Below are 18386 nucleotides of genomic sequence, written 5' to 3'. Positions count from 1 at the left end.
AATCACGCAGCAAACAAAAGGAACAGTTTTCATCCTCTCTTACTGAAGCTACTCAGCTTTGTTAGTTTGAAGTTATTTTATGGAAAGGTGGAATCCATGTTCCTTGCTGGTTTTAATTTTGCCCCACAAGAGTGCACTGTTCTCCATCATCTTCAGTCAAGGCAGCAAAGCTCTTCTTTCTGCACATAGCAGGGAATTTGTGTGAGGATGGAGAAGAAGGAATACTCTAAATTTAAGTCCAGGAGCAGTGTGTTTCCTTGTAAGACTTTCAGGAGCCTCACAAATGCAAACTTTCTAGTGTGCAATATATGAATCTAGAAAAGGAATTCCTACGATCGTGCCATGTTTTACAGCTTGATTGTTTTGACCTGTTTTTAATTAAGATGCATAGCAGAATAAGAAGTAACCAAAATTTGTCAAATATGGCCTCTGGAAACAGAGGAAAAAATTTGGAGAGTCAGATGTTTTAAAAGCCTCCCTGCTCCACTGCAGTGAGAATCACAGGTTTTTCTGTGTTGGAAGGGACCCCCCCAAGGATTGTGGAGTCCAGCTGTCAAATAAATGGCCCCCACAGGGATTGAACCTGGACTTTGGCATTACCAACACCCTCCTCAAACCAACTGAGCCAAGGGGCAGAGGGTTCCTACAAGCTTTTTCATTAAAACTTGCACTCAAGCTGTAATAACACCCTTTTTTTGGGCACCATAACTCAATTCATGTCTGGAGTACATAAGGCATTATAGTTAACATTTCCTCTTAGCAGTTGCTTGAGATGCCAACAAGAAGAGCAAGGAAGGGAAGAACAGATGAAAATCAGGCCACAGAGGGCTGGGAGCACCCAAAATGAGTTTGTGGCATCACATTACCCTGCTGTCACCCCCAGCACATGGTAGCTTTCACATTCAGAGTGCTCTGAGGCAACTTCTTCAGGAACACTTCTCCCCAAAACCAGAAAGGCATTTCCTGCCTCTTACTGAGTCAATGACTTGTTTGAGTGAATGACTTGGTCTCTTCCTGCCCTTGTCCTTTGCAAGTCAAGTGTGGATGAAATTATAAAAAAAAAAAGACCGGGATTTGAGAAGAAGGGATTCATTTAACTGCCCTGGAGTGTGACGTAAGTAATGAGACCTTCAAGTCAGGCAAGCAGTCTCGACATTCTGAAGTGCTCTGAGCAGTTTTTCACAGCTTTAGCCAGAAGTCTCTGAGAAGAGAGGGCTTTCAGAGCTTACATTGCTTTGAAAACATACACAAATGCAATAAGGAAATATTCTTATCCAAAAGAACCTCAAGAAAAACACAAGGGATTTTAGTGGGAGGCTAAGTATAAGAAAATCGAGGTCAGAAGCCACTTTTTCAGACTTTTCTTTACAGTAATTTTTTTCTTTTAAAATAACTCACTTATTTTTATGGATTCAGTTCAACAAACCACTTCAGATGTTTAAATCCAACTGGGCAGTAGGAGAATGCTGAAGAAAGTACTTTATTGATTTGGGGTAGATTTAACTATGTGCTTTGTTGAATAAGAAAGCAAGCATTTGCTTTTCTTCCAAAGAAGAAATATACTTGTAGCACAACATCTTGTTAATCAAATTATTCACAAAATTCAGGGGCTAGCTGTCTCTGAACTTACTGTGAAGGTTTGCAGTGTCCCAATGAATGTGGCTGATGTTCCCAAGGTTTATGAAATGTTGAACTTTGGTGCCTCTCCAAATCTAAGTGAGTTCTCTGCACAGATTTAAAATGCAGCAAAGCAGAGGGAATAGCTGATTTCACAGAATTTTCATTTACTGTTCCCCCGAGTCTAAATGCACAACAAACACCATCCCCTGATGTACTAAATAACCTCTTCTTAAAGAAATTAAGATATCCTGAAGAGAGATCTTTGTACCATGAACAGCCCTCCTAAATAATCCCTATCAGCTTCCCACATGCAAATAGACACACCAGTCAGCAGGGCAGGTTATTCAATCTTTATGTGTGGGGTGTAATTAAAAATAAACACCTCAGGAAGGCTTTGTATGAAAAGCCGTCATCCTCCCATCTTACAGTCAGTGCCAGGTTTTCCACTCAAGCACAAGCCCTTGTTCCTCCTAAGCAGTGTCTGGTGAGACCCAGTCCATTTCTTACTGGGATCATATAATAATAATTTGCAGGAAAAATTGTGGTGTAACTGCATGGGTCACTAGGGGTGTTGACCAGATAAATGTATTTAGCATCCATGCTGCCCTGGAGATAAAAAATCATAGGTTAATGTAGTTGGGCTGCCTGGGGAGCTCTTTCCAATGAAATCATTTTCCAAGAAAGTGAACCTGCTTTATATCATAGACAACAGCAAACTTCATTGCTAGGAAGAGTCCATCTTTTATTCTCTTGCAGCATCTGCTGGCCTTGAGGTACTTTTGGAATCTGATTAATCACTCAGGCTCTGGATCATTCAGCCATGGCTGAATGGGGCTGTGTTGATGGACATTACCCATAACCTTTTCCTTCCCAGAAGTTAAACAAATATCAGATACATGATTCCAGCTTTAAAATGAAGGATTGATTGCTGGGCTGCTGGCTGAAATCATAGCGAAAGTCTCCATTGACAGTAACTGTAAAATAGTTCTAAGAGCTTAGCTTGTTATAGCTTTTTGGACCATTAAAACATCAAGAAAATGGAGTTGGAAGCAGGGTGCTACAAGATTTATTTCAAGCATTTTTCCCCCTTCCCTCTGTTTTCAAGATGTGCTTTGGTCTTCCTGTTTTGTTGTGCTCTGACAGTATTGAGCTGGGGTTGATGTTTGAACTCCTGGTGAAGTATAATGGTCATTTGGTCTTGCAGAAGTTGAATGCTTTTAATTAGGTCTGAAAAGAACTCAACTCCCTTTAGTTACTAGTAACAGCTTTTAAAATTTGCCTGTCTTGGCAGCCTGAAATACAAACAGTGTTAGAATCAAAGGATGTAATGTCAGTGCTTTTTAGCAATATGTATGTACATAAAAATATATCTCCCTTTGAGTGGTTATTACCTGGATAGTACAGTTCTATGCCTAGAGGATGAAGCCGCTGGTGTAAGATATGGTGATATTAATTTCTATGTTTTTGACTCAAATCTAGCCTGGGTTAGCAACAGAGAAAAGTCATTGCCCTACCACACATTTATTCAGGCCTTTTTTGATTAATTTGGCTGTCTGAAAAAGAAAAATATTCAGAAAAGAAAAGCTGAAAAGGGGCATTGAAATCAGTTGCTGCTCAAATAATAATATATTGAAACTTCCTTATGTGATCTGTGTAAAAATTATTCAACAGAAAAGAAATTTCAAGTGAGGTGTCTTTTTCCAATAGTTTTCTATATATTTAATACTTCCTCTTTTGAATGCTAAGATTATTTTCCTTGTGCTCTGCTCTTGCATGTTGCAAAAGGATAAACCAGTATACAGCACATTCCAGGGGCTTTTTTGAGTGCTGATTCTTCCTTGAATCCCTACAGAATAACCACATTTCAGCTTTCATCACTTTTCCACTCTCTTTTTTTAGGAGAATTTGGAGAAGTGTGCAGTGGACGCCTGAAGCTGCCTTCTAAAAAGGAAATTTCAGTGGCCATCAAAACCCTGAAAGTTGGCTACACAGAGAAGCAGAGGAGGGACTTTCTGGGAGAAGCCAGCATCATGGGCCAGTTTGACCACCCCAACATCATCCGGCTGGAGGGAGTCGTCACTAAAAGTAAGGAATTCCAGCCTGAATAATTCTCTGTTTTGCTGATCAAAGGAGAGAAAAAGTGAATTATGAATGAAGTCATCCAGGTTTATGCTCTGCAAAAAGCTCAATAATAAATTGGCAGGTTTAATAAACTCTGGAGTGAGGAATTGCTCCAAAAGGGCCAGGAGGCACTGGGTGATGATCTCGTAAGGACTCGTGGAGACTGATGAGAATTCGTAATTGCAATGAACTTCACTGTGTTCTGCTTTCAGCTAAGTCATTAGATTTGTCATTAGCACTAATTAATGAGCAGCCTACCTGGTACAGCAACTGGTTCTAGTGAATCATTAAATAAAGCCAAACTCTTTTCCTAGATGGTTTTCATGCAGAGGAAGTAATCCATGGGATATTCAATATGTACCAGCACAAGGCATGTTAAAGCTCTAGAATTCAAACATCTTGGTAAAAATCTCAAAGAAGAAGTCTTGAGGATTTAATCTGTCAGCAGTAAAATTAATTTTATCTCTGTCCTTACATATATATTCACTTAAATGCCTTTTCTAAATCTGCTTTTGGGTGCTTATGTTATGTGTTTGCTTGGGATTTTTTGTTAAAGCATGTTCTTCATCTTTGTTTATGATAACAAATCACCTTCTCTTTTTGAGAGCAAAAAATTTAACTGAAACCTCCATGTACATGTGGTACCTTGTTGGAAAAGTAATATATTTCAATAACCCTCTTGAGCCACATTTTCTATATTTCCACTGCAGAATGAACAGATACATTTATCAATCAAATTTATCTACCTACATTAGTTATAAAGTGGGAGATCAATAAGATTTTATATGAGGCAATCTTAAAAAAAAAAAAATTGAGCAGAAAAAATTGGTGGAATATTTTCTTGTTCATCCCAGAGGACCCTGCTGGCAAAGCAGCTCTTTGCCATTTCAGGGATCAGCTTGGAATTTGCTGAGGATGTTTCTAGTTTAACTGGATAGAAACATGCCAAACACTTTGGGTTTAAGTAGATGGTTTTATTAGTTTGAAGAAAATTTTGGTTTTTAATTGTGTGATTCAAAGTTTCACAAGGATAGGCATGAAAAAATTCATAGCATACTGCTGAAAAGTATAAGAAATTAAAACCCTACGAGAATATGTCTAAAAGTCACTAGTGAAAGGTATGTAAAACACTACATGTTATGAAGAGCCACAATTATAATAATAATAATGCCTTCTCTATGTGTGATTCATGAAATTCTATTTTGCTGATTTCAATAACAAAGAAATTATTGTTTATCTTAGGTCTCACAGTCCTATTAGGAAAGGTCTGCCTGCATAAATTGAGGTTTATCTCCTGCTTTGTAGTGACACACATTTTGTACAGTCAGAATAAGATTTGCAGTCACAAAATCACTTGAAACACCAGAATCAGCCTGCACACAGCTGAGCTAAAATCTCTTTTGTTACATTTTGTATTCCTGGAGCACTTGAGACAATAATTTAATTGCTGTACAGGCAGGAATTTGTGCCTTGCTCTTGAATGTGCATTACTAATTCTCTCTGTACTCTGTGTGAGTGACTTTTGGTGAGTTTTCCACTCAGGTGCATTCACAGCACTGCTGTCTGCCTTGGGGGGCTGGGGGAGGAGGTCAGGAGTGCCAGCTGCCCATCACATCGATGTGTGAGAGAGCAAACTCTGAATATCCCAGCTGAAGCCAATAAAACTTCAGTGGTACAACACCCTCTGCAGATAGCTCCAGAAGAGGAGCTGAAAAATCTGCTCTGGAGCTACTTTTTACTGGGCAAAAGTATATGGCACAAACTAAATATAATAATAAATATAATTATTTGTTCTATTGGACATTCTGCAGAGTGATAGAAGGACAAGAAGCTTGGGAATTTGGAAGTTTTTGGTTTTTTTTGGTTTGGGTTTTTTTTTTTGTTTTTTTTTTTTTAAACAAATCAATCACCATATCAGGCTTTCAGCCTTGCCTCCAGCACAGAATTGTTCCTCTGCTCCTTGTGGATTTCTGCATTTCCCAGCTGCTGCCCTGCGCTCCTGGGCACACTGCAGGCAGCAGTCTTAACAACCAGCACACATGTTCTGCTTAGTTTACTAATAATTTACAGCAATTTGCAGCCTGCTATTCTAATAAACCTGGGCAATGCTGTTGACACAACTTGTTATCATTTATAAACGGCTGAGCTTTGATAAATGGATGCAGAAGGTTCTTTTAAAACTTCAGAGCGTGTGATTCTTATTATGGGCACATTTCCAAGTGATTGAGGGTGAAACCCTGCACTTAGACTTTTGGAGTGTGGGTGAGCAGGGCAGGAAGATGCTCCTGTAATAATTTGGAAGATATATTTCTTACTCTAATTTAGGTTCTTCTGATAAAGTCTCATAAAATTGCCTGAGTTTGTACAGAAACCAGGCACCTGTCTCCTGGCTTCAAAGCGCTGGGCAAAGTAAATCAATTTATCATAGAAAGTTTTGGATAGCTCTGTACTTGAAAGGTCCAGCAGCATATTTTGGGTGTTACCAGAAATCCCTTTGAATTCATGTTACACACAGAGTGCAAGTTAAATACTTTTTCTTTAACTATGTATTTCTGGCTAGCAAGACTAAGTATGAATAGATTTTTTTGTTTGAGCTTTTACATTGTTAGATCTCTTATCTGTATCATCTCTTACATCATTCAAAATTAATATTTTGCATACAGTATTTCCTACTGGTGAATGGATGAGAGTCAATTAATTAGTCATTAGTGTGACTCCCACAGTATAACACATCATTTGTACCACAGAAAGAAGATATTTGAACCCATTAATTCATAATGTTCTTCTCTGTATTAAACTCATTCTTTGAAATTACTATTTCTCTTCTAAGATTTCTATTTGGTAGAAGCTGTACTTTTTGAAAAGCAAACAGAAAAAAAGTTGTTACCATTGACTTGGCTTTTTTGATGGCTTTCTTCTTCTAATTAAGCTGGGTACCTTTTTCAAGCCTCATGCTGTTCAGTTTTAAAAGCTAAAATTTCACCATGCCCATATACAATATGCAGGCCTTTTGTCCTACTTTTATGGTCAGATGCCTTCCTGTATTTTATGTGCAATAATAATTCATCCCCTTAAATAACTTCATGGTCTTACCCGGCTTTCTCTCTACCACAAAGAGAAAATAAGCAAAGCATTAGTAAATATTATGAAATAATAAAATCCATATGATGGTAAAATTAGCAGGGCAATGACCTTGGTCTGAAAACTTCCCTGTCATCACATGAATTTTTGCATTACTTTCTCTCCAGCTTGTCAGAACTGCATAGAAAATCTTGGTTGTGTCACAAAATGCCTTAGGGTGGAGGGAATGGTTTCAAAAACTGGTCTGAATATATCTGGATGAGTTTTGGGGAAAAAAAAAGGCTTTTCAAGGGCTGTTTCCTTAGAGCTTGCCAGTGCCCCATGGGTGCAGCATGTTCAGGTCCCAGCTGTGTCCAAGTTTGTGCTGTCAGGGATCCCAGCACAGAGAAAAAGGAGTGCCTGGAAGGAGGGAATGCCCATCTTACAGCTCTGCTTCTCTTTCCTGTGCCCTGTGTTTTACTGTGCACTTTCCATCTGTATCTGCACCCAGCCTCAGTTTGCCCACACGTCTTTTGCTTCCTTTCTAAATGTAAAGGAATAATGTAAAAATTATCCTTGGGTTAGGAAGATTTGGACACAATCCTGAAATGTTTGGGTTTGCTGATGGTATTCCAATGTGTTCCTTTGAAAAGCCTGACCCCTGTGCTCTATTTTCAGGTAAACCAGTTATGATTGTTACTGAATATATGGAAAATGGTTCCTTGGACAGCTTCCTACGAGTAAGTGCAACACGAAACTAAATGGGGCAGAAGTGGCTCTTGTTCTGGACCTGTTAGGGGTCTACTGCCACTCTGCACTGATTCATCATCAGCCCTTGTGGCTTGATATTTTTTTAGTTTCATTTGGATTTGTGAGTGTCATGATGTGCTCAGAAAGCCACTTAGGGATCTGCTGGTCCATTTGCAGTAAGTATTATTCCAAAATTAAGGCAATTTTGGTTGCATTAGTGTGTCATATCTATTAAAAATGAACAAAACAAAGCAACATTCTGGCACACAAAAAATGAGAACTGTTTTTCTGGAGGCTGAATTATGACTGTAATGCAGTTATGCTTATTGGTTGGCAGTCTCTATGTCTAAGCAAGAGATTTTCAGAATGAATAGATTTGTGGAAATTTTATCAGTAATGAAAAGTTGAAAGAATAGCTCCATACCTGAGGATGTTAGAAATGTTTAGCTAGCAACGTTTACTGGCCTGTTTTCTTTTTCCAACCTTAGACACACTAATGCTGTGGCTGATTTATCTTTGTTTTCTGTCAAAGTTGGTAGTGAGCCTAAAAAAATCTGAATGCTCCCTGCGTCACCAAGATTTACTTGTGGCAAAACAAGGAGTGCAGGAGAAGTGAAATCCCATCTGAGGGGAAACACTGGTTTAATTTTAATTTGTTAGGGCAAACTCAGCTTTGGCTGGGAGACTGCTTTGGTTCTGCCACGGTTGAATGACATTATCCCCCAAATTCATAACATTGAACTAGACATTTAACCCCAAAAGGGGATAGATTGTCAACCTTAGTTTCTCTATGTACTATATATGTTATGGTGTCCACTGGAGCATGTAAAATACATATAAATAATGTGTCAGTATAGCTGAATGAAATATCTCTGTACTGAACTCTATATATTTTGTTTAGACTTGAAATCCTTGAAGAGAGCCCTGAGGAAGGGAGAATAATTTCTGACTGCACAGAACAGTTGTTCAGCTTGTTCTTTCATTTTACTGTGATTTTTTTTTTTTTACTACTGTTATGTGGAAACATAGATAAGAACCTTGTGACTCTTTAATATCACAGGCAACTCAGGCCCTATAACCTTTTTATAAATGCCTTTTGGAACTACTTAGTTTGCTTTCCTCATTGCCATTGAGAGGCTGTCTGAGCATCTGATTCTGTTCATGGTTAGAAACCTTCTGGTTTTTAGCTAAATCTTTTCCAGAGTCTATATAAAATTCTCTTGTGTTGGCTCTGATAAAAAAGGGACAGACAACTGCTAAGAATATTTTAAAATATTAATTTCTTCATGAAGGGGAATTCTGAGAGACTCTTTAAGTATCCACTGTGTCATATATTTGTCTAATGTTTCCAGTGCTAATATCACCCCCAAGTACACTAACCAAAAACGAAAAATGGATGCAATCAGTCTGGCAGACTGATTCATGTCAGATCACCTCATGTGACAGAGCCAGCTCCCTTGTATTTAATAAAACTCCAGAAACAGCAGCACGAGGAGCTGGAGAGCTGCCCATGAGGTTACATTTACAGCACAGGGGAATTCATCTGAGAGCTGCACTACAGCAAATGCTGTCCTATTGTCCGTACATCCATATATCAATATCAAAAGTAGATGTTAGCAAACAGGATTAGTAATAGTTGGGAGATTTGAATTATGCCTTGAAGTAGATGATTAGAAATATATCCAACCAAAGGTTTCTAGGCTAAGTCATAATGTGTTTCAGTAATTTTTGAATTTTTGAAATGAGTTTAAAACTAACAGAATTTGAAAGCCGCTGACTCCGATCAGCATTTGCTTTTGTTAAATGAATTTCTTGTGTAATAGAAAACTTTCATTAGGCCATTGGGGAAGGCTTGGATTTTCACTAGAAAATCCTGTGGCCTTGCAGGGAAGTTGGACATCTGTTTCTGTAATGTTCTGACACTCCAGTCTCAGGAGCACACACGACTTAGATTTATGTGCTGCTTTCACACGTGCCCCATCTAGGAAATTAAAACTCTGATGACAGCAAGAAGGGGAAAAACGAATTTTTATCTGAATTGCAAATCTGTCCCCTTCCCTCAGCTGACTGGGAGAACAACTTGTGGCATTTAAATCACAACACCTGACTCATGAGCTCTTCATCTGAGGAGCTTCCAGGCTATTTATGAAAAATCTGTGCAAGAAGGAACATGAGCAATCCCTGAGATGACATTTCCAATGTTTTCCAGAAGCATGATGCCCAGTTCACAGTCATCCAGCTGGTGGGCATGCTTCGAGGGATCGCATCTGGCATGAAGTACCTGTCGGATATGGGTTACGTCCATCGGGATTTAGCTGCTCGTAACATCCTCATCAACAGCAACCTGGTCTGCAAAGTCTCAGATTTTGGTCTCTCTCGTGTACTGGAGGATGACCCAGAAGCTGCTTACACCACAAGGGTGAGTTCTGTGTTCCTTTACCTTTTTTAAATTCTTGTTGGTTGTGGCAAAGACTCAAATCTGATAGAAATCTGAAGTCTGAGGCTGTGTTGCAGAGGGCAGTCTGTCTGCCCAGAGATGTTCAATAAACCAGCTCATCACAGTTATTTTTAAATTCATGTCCTGGAGAAAATAGAAAATGTCCATACAAAAGTATGGTTTGTGTTGGTAGATTACTTTCCTTAGACTATGCAAAATTCTTGGCTCTGTTTCTTTCTCCTGGCTGTGTAAGGGAGTGAATACTACAATTAAAGCCTGAGCTCTTTTGGCACACAATAATTTAAGCCTTCACGTGTGCTTTGAGAAGTTTTAGTTACACTGCTGATTTAGCTCCCACACAGTAAAAAAAAATCCTACCCATCGAATTTTGGTGTGTTTTCTAGCATGATAAGACATATGTCTGACTGAGGCATACTGCAATCACTGTTCTTCAAGGGTGTGTCATTATACCTGCTCTTGTACCCCTAACTGAGTAAAACAAAAAAATGCACATCTGAATATCACCCTGAATTACACTTCCATTTTTTGTGGAAGCCTTCAGCTTTATGTATATATGTGTATTAAACTTGGATATCTGGTTGCTCATTTTAATGCTATTTAAAGTGGATTTTGTCAGCTTTACAGAAAGTGACATTAATATCCAATATCTTAGTCAAGTGTAATTTGCATTGCTCACAGTAATCACCTCATCTTCACTGTACAAACCAGATTACAATGTATCAGCAGAACCTTAATGTGGGTTTTCTACGGTTTCTTTCATTCCTGAACACTGACAGGAGCAATCAATAATTTTAATAGTTTACAAGCTGCCTTCTTCATGATTGAAATAAAATAACGTGAGAAATGAGTGAAGAAATGACAGATTCCTTACACATTATGTACTCATACATTGATAGATACATTTATCATACCTTCATAACTTAGCAGGCATAAGGACTCTATTCTTTACTTGACCTTTCAGTGTTTTCTTTGCCCTCTGATAAACTTTGCCATGGAGTTAGAAATATGCAATATATGGCACTTTAGAAAACTGTCTGCAGACATCTGCAATGGTTAATATGAGGAGACATTAGCAGGAGAAAGCAGTGTTCATTCTCAGTAGTGTTACAGCACTAATAAATAAATATTATAAATATGTTATTATTATTAATAATTATTATTATTAATAAATAGGTGTGTCAGATACTTGTTTGCTCTCTTAAAATCAAGCTGAAAATTAAGCATTGGATGAAGCTGTCACATCAGTCATGTGTCTGTGGGTGTGTGAATCCAGTGTTCTGTGTGAATTTCCTCTTGTTCTCCCCCTGCCACCTATCTTCTGAGTCTACCTGCCTATTTGCAATTAGATAGTGAAATCAGATGGAAAGAAACTATTTTGTGAAGTGTAATCATCTGTGTTCAGTAAACTCCATCTGGCGTTTATGGTGTGTGTGCAAACTGCTGCAGGAAGATGCTCAGATAATTAAAACCTTCAAATACAACTTAGGGCAAATCTAATTTTTTTTTTCAAGAGCTGTTGCTGTGAATATACCTGTGCCACATGTTGGCTCTGAGAGAACAAGGCTATTTGATATTCATCTTTTTTGCTCACATCTCCCTTTGAAGTGAGTCTTATGTTGATGTCAGGGGAGTGTTTCAGGTGGCATGTTTGATCCCCAGCTGAAAAAAATGGGGATCACAGATGTGAAACAGAGCTTCACTCCACTGGTAGAGACATGAACAGTTCGTGTTCCTGCTGCTTGGATATTTCACAAAACACAGGACCATTTCCTAGGCTTAGCACATTTTGCAACCACTAATTATAGAACAAAAATAGTGCCACTTTAAAAAAAAAAGCATCATCTCAAACTATTTCATGCCTAATAATGGCATTGTCCCAAACTATTTAATGTCTTTAAAACTAAAGGATGACAACAAGATATTTTAAAAAGCAACAAAAAAAATCTAAATTATAACTCAAATTTCAAACATTACAGAGTGTGTGTATTGTATTGATGTCCTCCTGTCCTCCAGCTCTTCCTACTCCAAGTTGTCCATTTGGTATCAGTGGTGCTAGGAAATTTATACAGTTAGCTGCAAAGATGGATACTTTATCTATTTAGGCTCCTTATCTACCCCTATTTTCCACCTGTAAATGTCAAAGCCTGAGAATGATTTCGCTGCTTTAATTCATAACTGCAAGTCAGGATTGACCTATCCCCAAGAAGCCCAGCCAGGCTTTCAATACTCAGCACTGCCTGGGTGAAATTTTATGGTGTGCTGCTCTCAGAAGCCATGTATGAAGCTTTGCATAAAGGCTGTGAACATGTATCCTTTTATACATCAATAATTTATGTATTCCTTTATATATCAATGCACAATCTGTGATATTCATGCTATTGTACCAGAAGCCTGAAGGACAATGCAAAGATCACAAGTGTACATGTGAATTACAGGGAATCAGGAGTTGTAAGGAACTTTCCTACCTGAGAGGGTCATATTTTTACCTCCTGAATTATTGTCACTGCCTTGATACCACAAAAGGCCTTTGGCAGCCTGGGGTCTGCCTGCTTACAGAAGCAGAAGCCAGCATGTGAATCAGGCCTGACTGACTGTTTGGATTTTTTAATTTTTGCACAGAGTCTTTGTGCCTGAAGGGATGTGCTGTAATTATCCACATTCTCCATATCTATTCACTTTTAATTGAAACACTGAGATTGTATTAAAATTGTCATTTTCAAATGGATCTGGTTTATCCTTATTATTTTTCAGATGTCTGTATGACAAGTGGGTGGACTAATGACACACTATGAAGTGGAAGTGAATTTAAGCAATCACAGTTGTAGAGGGACTGTAATTATGTCTCTCAAAGACAATATTTGGGTAATCTGTAGATGAACTTTGACTATTTAAGCACATAGATACATCACCAGTATTCATGACATTTTAATGTAAATGCAGTCTGTGCTGGACAGAAATCAGTCGTGTTTTCCCTATATATGCAAAATCACAGTGATACAATCTGAATGTATTGAAGGGTGTGCTAAAAAGGGAACCAAAATCCCATAAATTCTCTTGCCCCAAAGCGCAGAGGAGAGGAGCAGTGCTCTGTCATCACTGGCTACTCAAGGAGGGGATGATTTCAATATAATACATGTATTAGTAAGGGACTGACAAGCAGCATCAGATAATGTCAGGTGTGTAAAAAGGTAAAACTGGCTCATCTCACTCCCATGAATCTCTTCTGTTCTGTGCCATTAAGATATCTCCTGGCCTCTCCTAAGTCCTGGTATAATGAATGAAGGTCAGGCTTTTACTTTCAGCTTTTTCTGCAAACTCCTACTAGTAATTCAGTTACAATCCATTTTTCTTGATTCACTCCTCCCCAGGCCTGTGGCTTAGGTGCCTGTGTCTGTCACCCTGTAACAGATTATAAATCAGAATATTGGAATGGGTTCTGAAGCGCTGGAAACAGCTGCCTTGTGCTGGAGTGCCAGACGTGCTCGAAATAAATTGAGGACTTCATTGACTTCAGATGAATTATGTTGGAGAGACAGATACTGCAGGAATAGCAGCTCCATCTACAGAAGATAAGACTTTTGGTTACTGCTGGCTCACTGATTTCCAACCCTGAGAGGTTCTCTGACCCAGAGTGCCTGGGATTTTGAGCTGAAGTAACAAACTCCTACAATTTCTAACACCAAAGATGTCTTTCTACTCAAATTTGGGGAGCTGGGCTGTATGATGGGCATGTCCTTAAAGGCAGACCATTACAAAAATATATAAAAACTGTACTTATCTTCAGAAAATAATCAGTAAATGTATTGCTGTTCTTGTTCTTAAACTATTCCAAAAGAAGAGTCAGCAAAATCTCTTTTTAAAAATAATTATGACATTTTTATGGCAAATTGAGGAGCAGAAGAGGAAAATTACACTTTTAGACTCTGATCACTGGCAGTTGATTTCTTTTTTTAACTACGTTTTAATTAATATTTTTGACTTATTTATGGTAATGCTATGTGGATCTGCAGGTTTGTATAGGATTACAGCTGAGACTTAGCAAAGAACATTTGAAAGCCACTGACTCATGCTCATTTCAGTAAGGACCTGGGTAGATGCACCTTCCTTTTTCAGTAAAGCAAAGCCAGAAATTGTTTAATTGTTTCATTGAGTTTCTAGTCTTTCTTCAATAAAGCAGTCCCAAAATGTGAGGAGACTAATTAATGTCTTTTTTTTTTTTTTTGTAAAAGTGTTTCTTCAATTGCATAAATGACTTTTTACATAAGATTGTAAAGACCTTCTATCCAATATGAAATTTCTGCCCTTGTCTAGTGGGAGATGTTCGATCCTCTTCGTGGTGGTGGGGTCTTTGTTGATGTAAATTTAGGATGTGGCTTTCCCCCAGGATTCATGTTCTTTATTGAAAACCAGGGCTCACTTCTAGCATAGAAAACAGAGAGATTGATTTCTTTATCAGCCTCACATCTAAAACTGTAAGTGGATTTCTTGTGAAAACATGAGGCTACAGGAGAGCTTTCCTTGTTTCTTGGCTGGGCCTTGGACTCGCTGAGGGCCCCTGGACACTTGTAAAGGGAGCTTATTAATTGAGTATGAGAAAAACAAAGTCATTTTTATGCTCTTGGTACTGTTCTGGAGCAGCACTGGGAATTGTGAATAAAGTTATAAAGCATGGAAAATACAACGTACTTTTTGTGACTAAAGACCATCATCCAATAGATTAAATTTCCAAGAGAGAGAGGGAGATCAGGCTCTTCATCTGGCTTCAGTGATAAAACAGTGGTTTCAAACACTCCAGTTTGTCTTCTGTGTCCTCTTTGCTGGTCTGCAAGTGATGTGGAAATTCGATATTTACCTGATTTTAAGGGTTGTGTGTGAAATGAAGGTTTGTCTTTTGGTAGGGAGCTCTGCTAAACAGAATGGAATCCATGAAAACCATACGCCCAGACAATCCCCTCCCTGACCTTTGCTGAGCCTCTAAGGCCTATCCAGTGACATTTGGGAGGCCTAAACTGTAGTCTGAGTCAGGACTGCCTGTGTTGTTTATACTAATAATACTAATAATTTATGCAATATTAGCCTAGAATTAGAAACCTAAATACACTCTAACTACACTGAAGCATCTTCATTTTCATGAAGATGCTTCAGTGTAGTTAGAGTGTATTTAGGTTTCTAATTAACGCTAATGCCTGCATTTCTGTTGTTAATCAAGCTAGTGAGTCTAAATCTGGTGATTGTACAGCTACCCTCAGTGCAGGTACAGTTTATGGGAGTGTAGACAGAGCAGTAAAATATTTAAATTTTTTTTTTCTTGCTGGTTACTCAGTGGAAGTCAGAGCACTCTCTCCCCACAGAGGTGGTTGTGAGGAGAGGTGTGTGACTGGAATATAATGGAGGTGTCAGAAGCAGTGCAAAAAGCTGGTCTGGTGTGAAATCTTCAGAATATATTCTGTACATGTTATGCATAACTGGAAATAACTTTAAACTCTCACAGTTTTCTGTACTAAAACACATTCACTCCAGAATTGCCTTCAGGAACAAGTTCTGCACTGCTATCATTTAGAACTTCATTTTCTCATGTGTAACTCTCAAAAAACTCTGTCAAAGCTGGCATCACCAGGAATTGTCTCTTTCCTCTAATTCTCACATTTTAGAAACTCAGCCTGAGGTTCCATGTGTGCATTTTAACTTGACCTACAGCACCAAGTGGTGGCCATGACCAGAGAGAGATGCTCTCCTACCTATCATGTTAATTGTACTGGTAGCTTCAATTCTCTTCAAGTTTTGCATTTAATGGTGGCTTGCTTCTCTTATGACTGTAAAAAATGTCCAAAGCCACTCTCCCAGCTGGCATTTTTTCACTCTTCCCTCTGCACAGGTGACCCCGTCTGAATCTGACTTTCTGTGTTAGCTGGAGGCTTGGCTTTAGTGAAGTGAAGCAACATCATGGCCCCTTATTTTCCTTGAATGTCCTAGAAAACGTGGTGAAGCCATGCAGGGAATTCACTTCAATGCCTTAAAATCAGCCAAATCCAGCTCCCCTGTGCTGTGCAAAAGGACCTGGGTTATAAGCAAGGACCTTGGAGTGGTTTTTCACCTTTAATGCTGTATGACTGTTGTGGCAGTTTCCAAACATTTCATAACTGAAAATCAACAGACTTGATTTATCATTTACTCTTATCTGTGTGAATTATGCTACACACACACACACACACACACACACACATATATATATATGTGTGGCTACAAAGTATGTATGCTATAATGTACTATAAATCTATATTGTAGATAGATAAATCTATGGTAAATCTATTAGATATCAGTAGATGTTGCACTGAAATGTATTTTACTCTCTCTTCTGCTCTTATGACAAATGGCAGCAGCGTTTTCCAGCTTACACTGGTTTTTCTTACACCAATATCATGATAACTGAGACTCTCAGAGATAAAATAATCAACCACAAGAAATCATACTAGTTGCAGGGCAGTCAAATGGACTCTCTGGTTTTGTTTTGCTCCCAGGGGGGCAAGATTCCCATCCGATGGACGTCTCCAGAAGCTATTGCCTATCGGAAGTTCACGTCAGCCAGTGATGCCTGGAGCTATGGGATTGTCCTCTGGGAGGTGATGTCTTATGGGGAGAGACCCTACTGGGAGATGTCCAACCAGGATGTGAGTAAATTGTTGTCTGAGTTTTGTGTTCTCAGATAAGCGATCAAGCTGTAAAAGGAGGCCAAGGGCAGGTGGCTCTGAGTTTTTGATGGTGACATTGAATAAGGTGTGGAGAGGAAAACTGCCAGATCTCCCTGGTCAAGTAAAACGTTCATCAGAACTTAAAAATCCCACCATCTTTATAGCAGAGTGTTTTGGACCTCTGAAGGAGCAGAATACAGTATTTTATCCCATCGGTGGTTTTCTGTAAGATGATGCAAATAATTCCACTGCAATGAGGTCATTGCCTTTTACATTCTTTAGCTCGTTGTTAGAAAACCCTCCTAAATTTTCTGTTGATCCCCTTTTGGTTCCACTTGTATAATATCCTATAGAAGTTTTCTGAAAATGTCAAATGCACAGAATAAATTGCTCTTGGCACTTGTGAAAAAGAGAAGCAAAGCATTTCTGCTAAGAGTTTAATGAAACCAAAATGCTTCTGGAAGTAATCAATGGATAAAATAGAGAAGGAGAGTGATCTGATTAGACTTCCAATACAGGTTTTTTTGTAACATTAGTAAACTGTCCAAGCCTGCAATCCAAATGATTAATGGAGCTCTCCCAGTATTTTTAAAGAAGCATAACATTTCCCTAAAGAAGATTTTTATTATGTCTATTTTGAGTTCTTTTTCTGTTGTTTTATTAATTTTAGATTTATTCCACAGGAGTTTCTTATGGAGTGCAGTCACTCACACAAACAGACTTTCCAAGGAGATGACATATACTGTTACTAGTTCTAAGTTAAAATAAATAAGTCAGTTACATAGTTGTAGTCAAACATTCTTCTGTACTACTTTATGTTAAACAGGAAAAAGAGAAGAAAACTTCCTTTTAAATGCGTACCTCTGCAACCCAAATCTCTGCAGAAAATTATGCATTTCTTTTAATTGGTAATGAATGTTTTTGTGGAGATTAATGTATCCTGTTGTGCAGACTGATATATTAGTGGAATGTCTTTAATAATATCCCATTAAAATCTAAAATGGAAGGATTAACCTATTTGTGTACCTCTCCTTCATGGCTGCTTAAAGCATTAACTGTTCTCTTGTCCTTGTTCTGATTCAGAATAGTTTCTTCTGCTTTTCAGTTAATTGATCCAGATGAAAAGGAAAGATTAACAGAATATGGCTTTATCATTTTCTACATAGAATTTTCTACATTGTTTTTTTAATTTATGGAGCAATAGATACTGTAGGCCTGATCAAGAGGGGTTGGATTCTAGTGAAAAGGCTGGATTAAAAATCTTCTAGACAACATAAATTCCAAAGTAATCTTGGTTTTGTGTGTGTCCATCCAGAAAAATTACAGAAAACCTAGACAAATTGTATCAGCCTTGGAAAATTATAAGGAATTGGGCTTGCACTGCCTAGTCGAAAATGTATAGCTATCCATAAGTTTTTAAAACATTTTGTGGCCCTGTGACATCATCCACAAGACCCTTTGTCTGTTGGTTCAGGATGGCAGTGAGGGGCAGGTTGATTTTTCAGCAGGGTACACTGTTTTTCCTGTTGGTGTTTTGAGTTCTGCATCCACTGGAGGATGTGGAAAGGTTTTTTCTGCTGTTGGTTTGGAGTTCAGTGTCCACTGGAGGATGTGGAAAGCTTGTGTTTCTAAGAGTAATCAGAGGAGAGATATCCAAGACTTTTTGAAGTCTGGCATACTTAAGCAAG

The 18386-nt window shown here is 38.4% G+C and overlaps 1 protein-coding gene across 1 annotated transcript in view; it reads left to right on the top strand.

The window, feature by feature from the left end:
• The window catches only part of EPHA3 (EPH receptor A3), a 176293-nt gene that overhangs the window by 141032 nt on the left and 16875 nt on the right, over positions 1–18386 (top strand). The window contains 4 exon segments of the mRNA XM_030945987.1: positions 3520–3705; positions 7480–7541; positions 9761–9970; positions 16528–16677. Coding sequence (XP_030801847.1) covers positions 3520–3705; positions 7480–7541; positions 9761–9970; positions 16528–16677 — 608 coding nt within the window.

This window comes from Camarhynchus parvulus, chromosome 1 (genome assembly GCF_901933205.1).
Source record: "Camarhynchus parvulus chromosome 1, STF_HiC, whole genome shotgun sequence".
Lineage (NCBI taxonomy): Eukaryota > Metazoa > Chordata > Aves > Passeriformes > Thraupidae > Camarhynchus > Camarhynchus parvulus.
The sequence above is the reverse complement of the archived record's forward strand: the minus strand, read 5'-3'. Positions and strand labels throughout refer to the sequence as shown.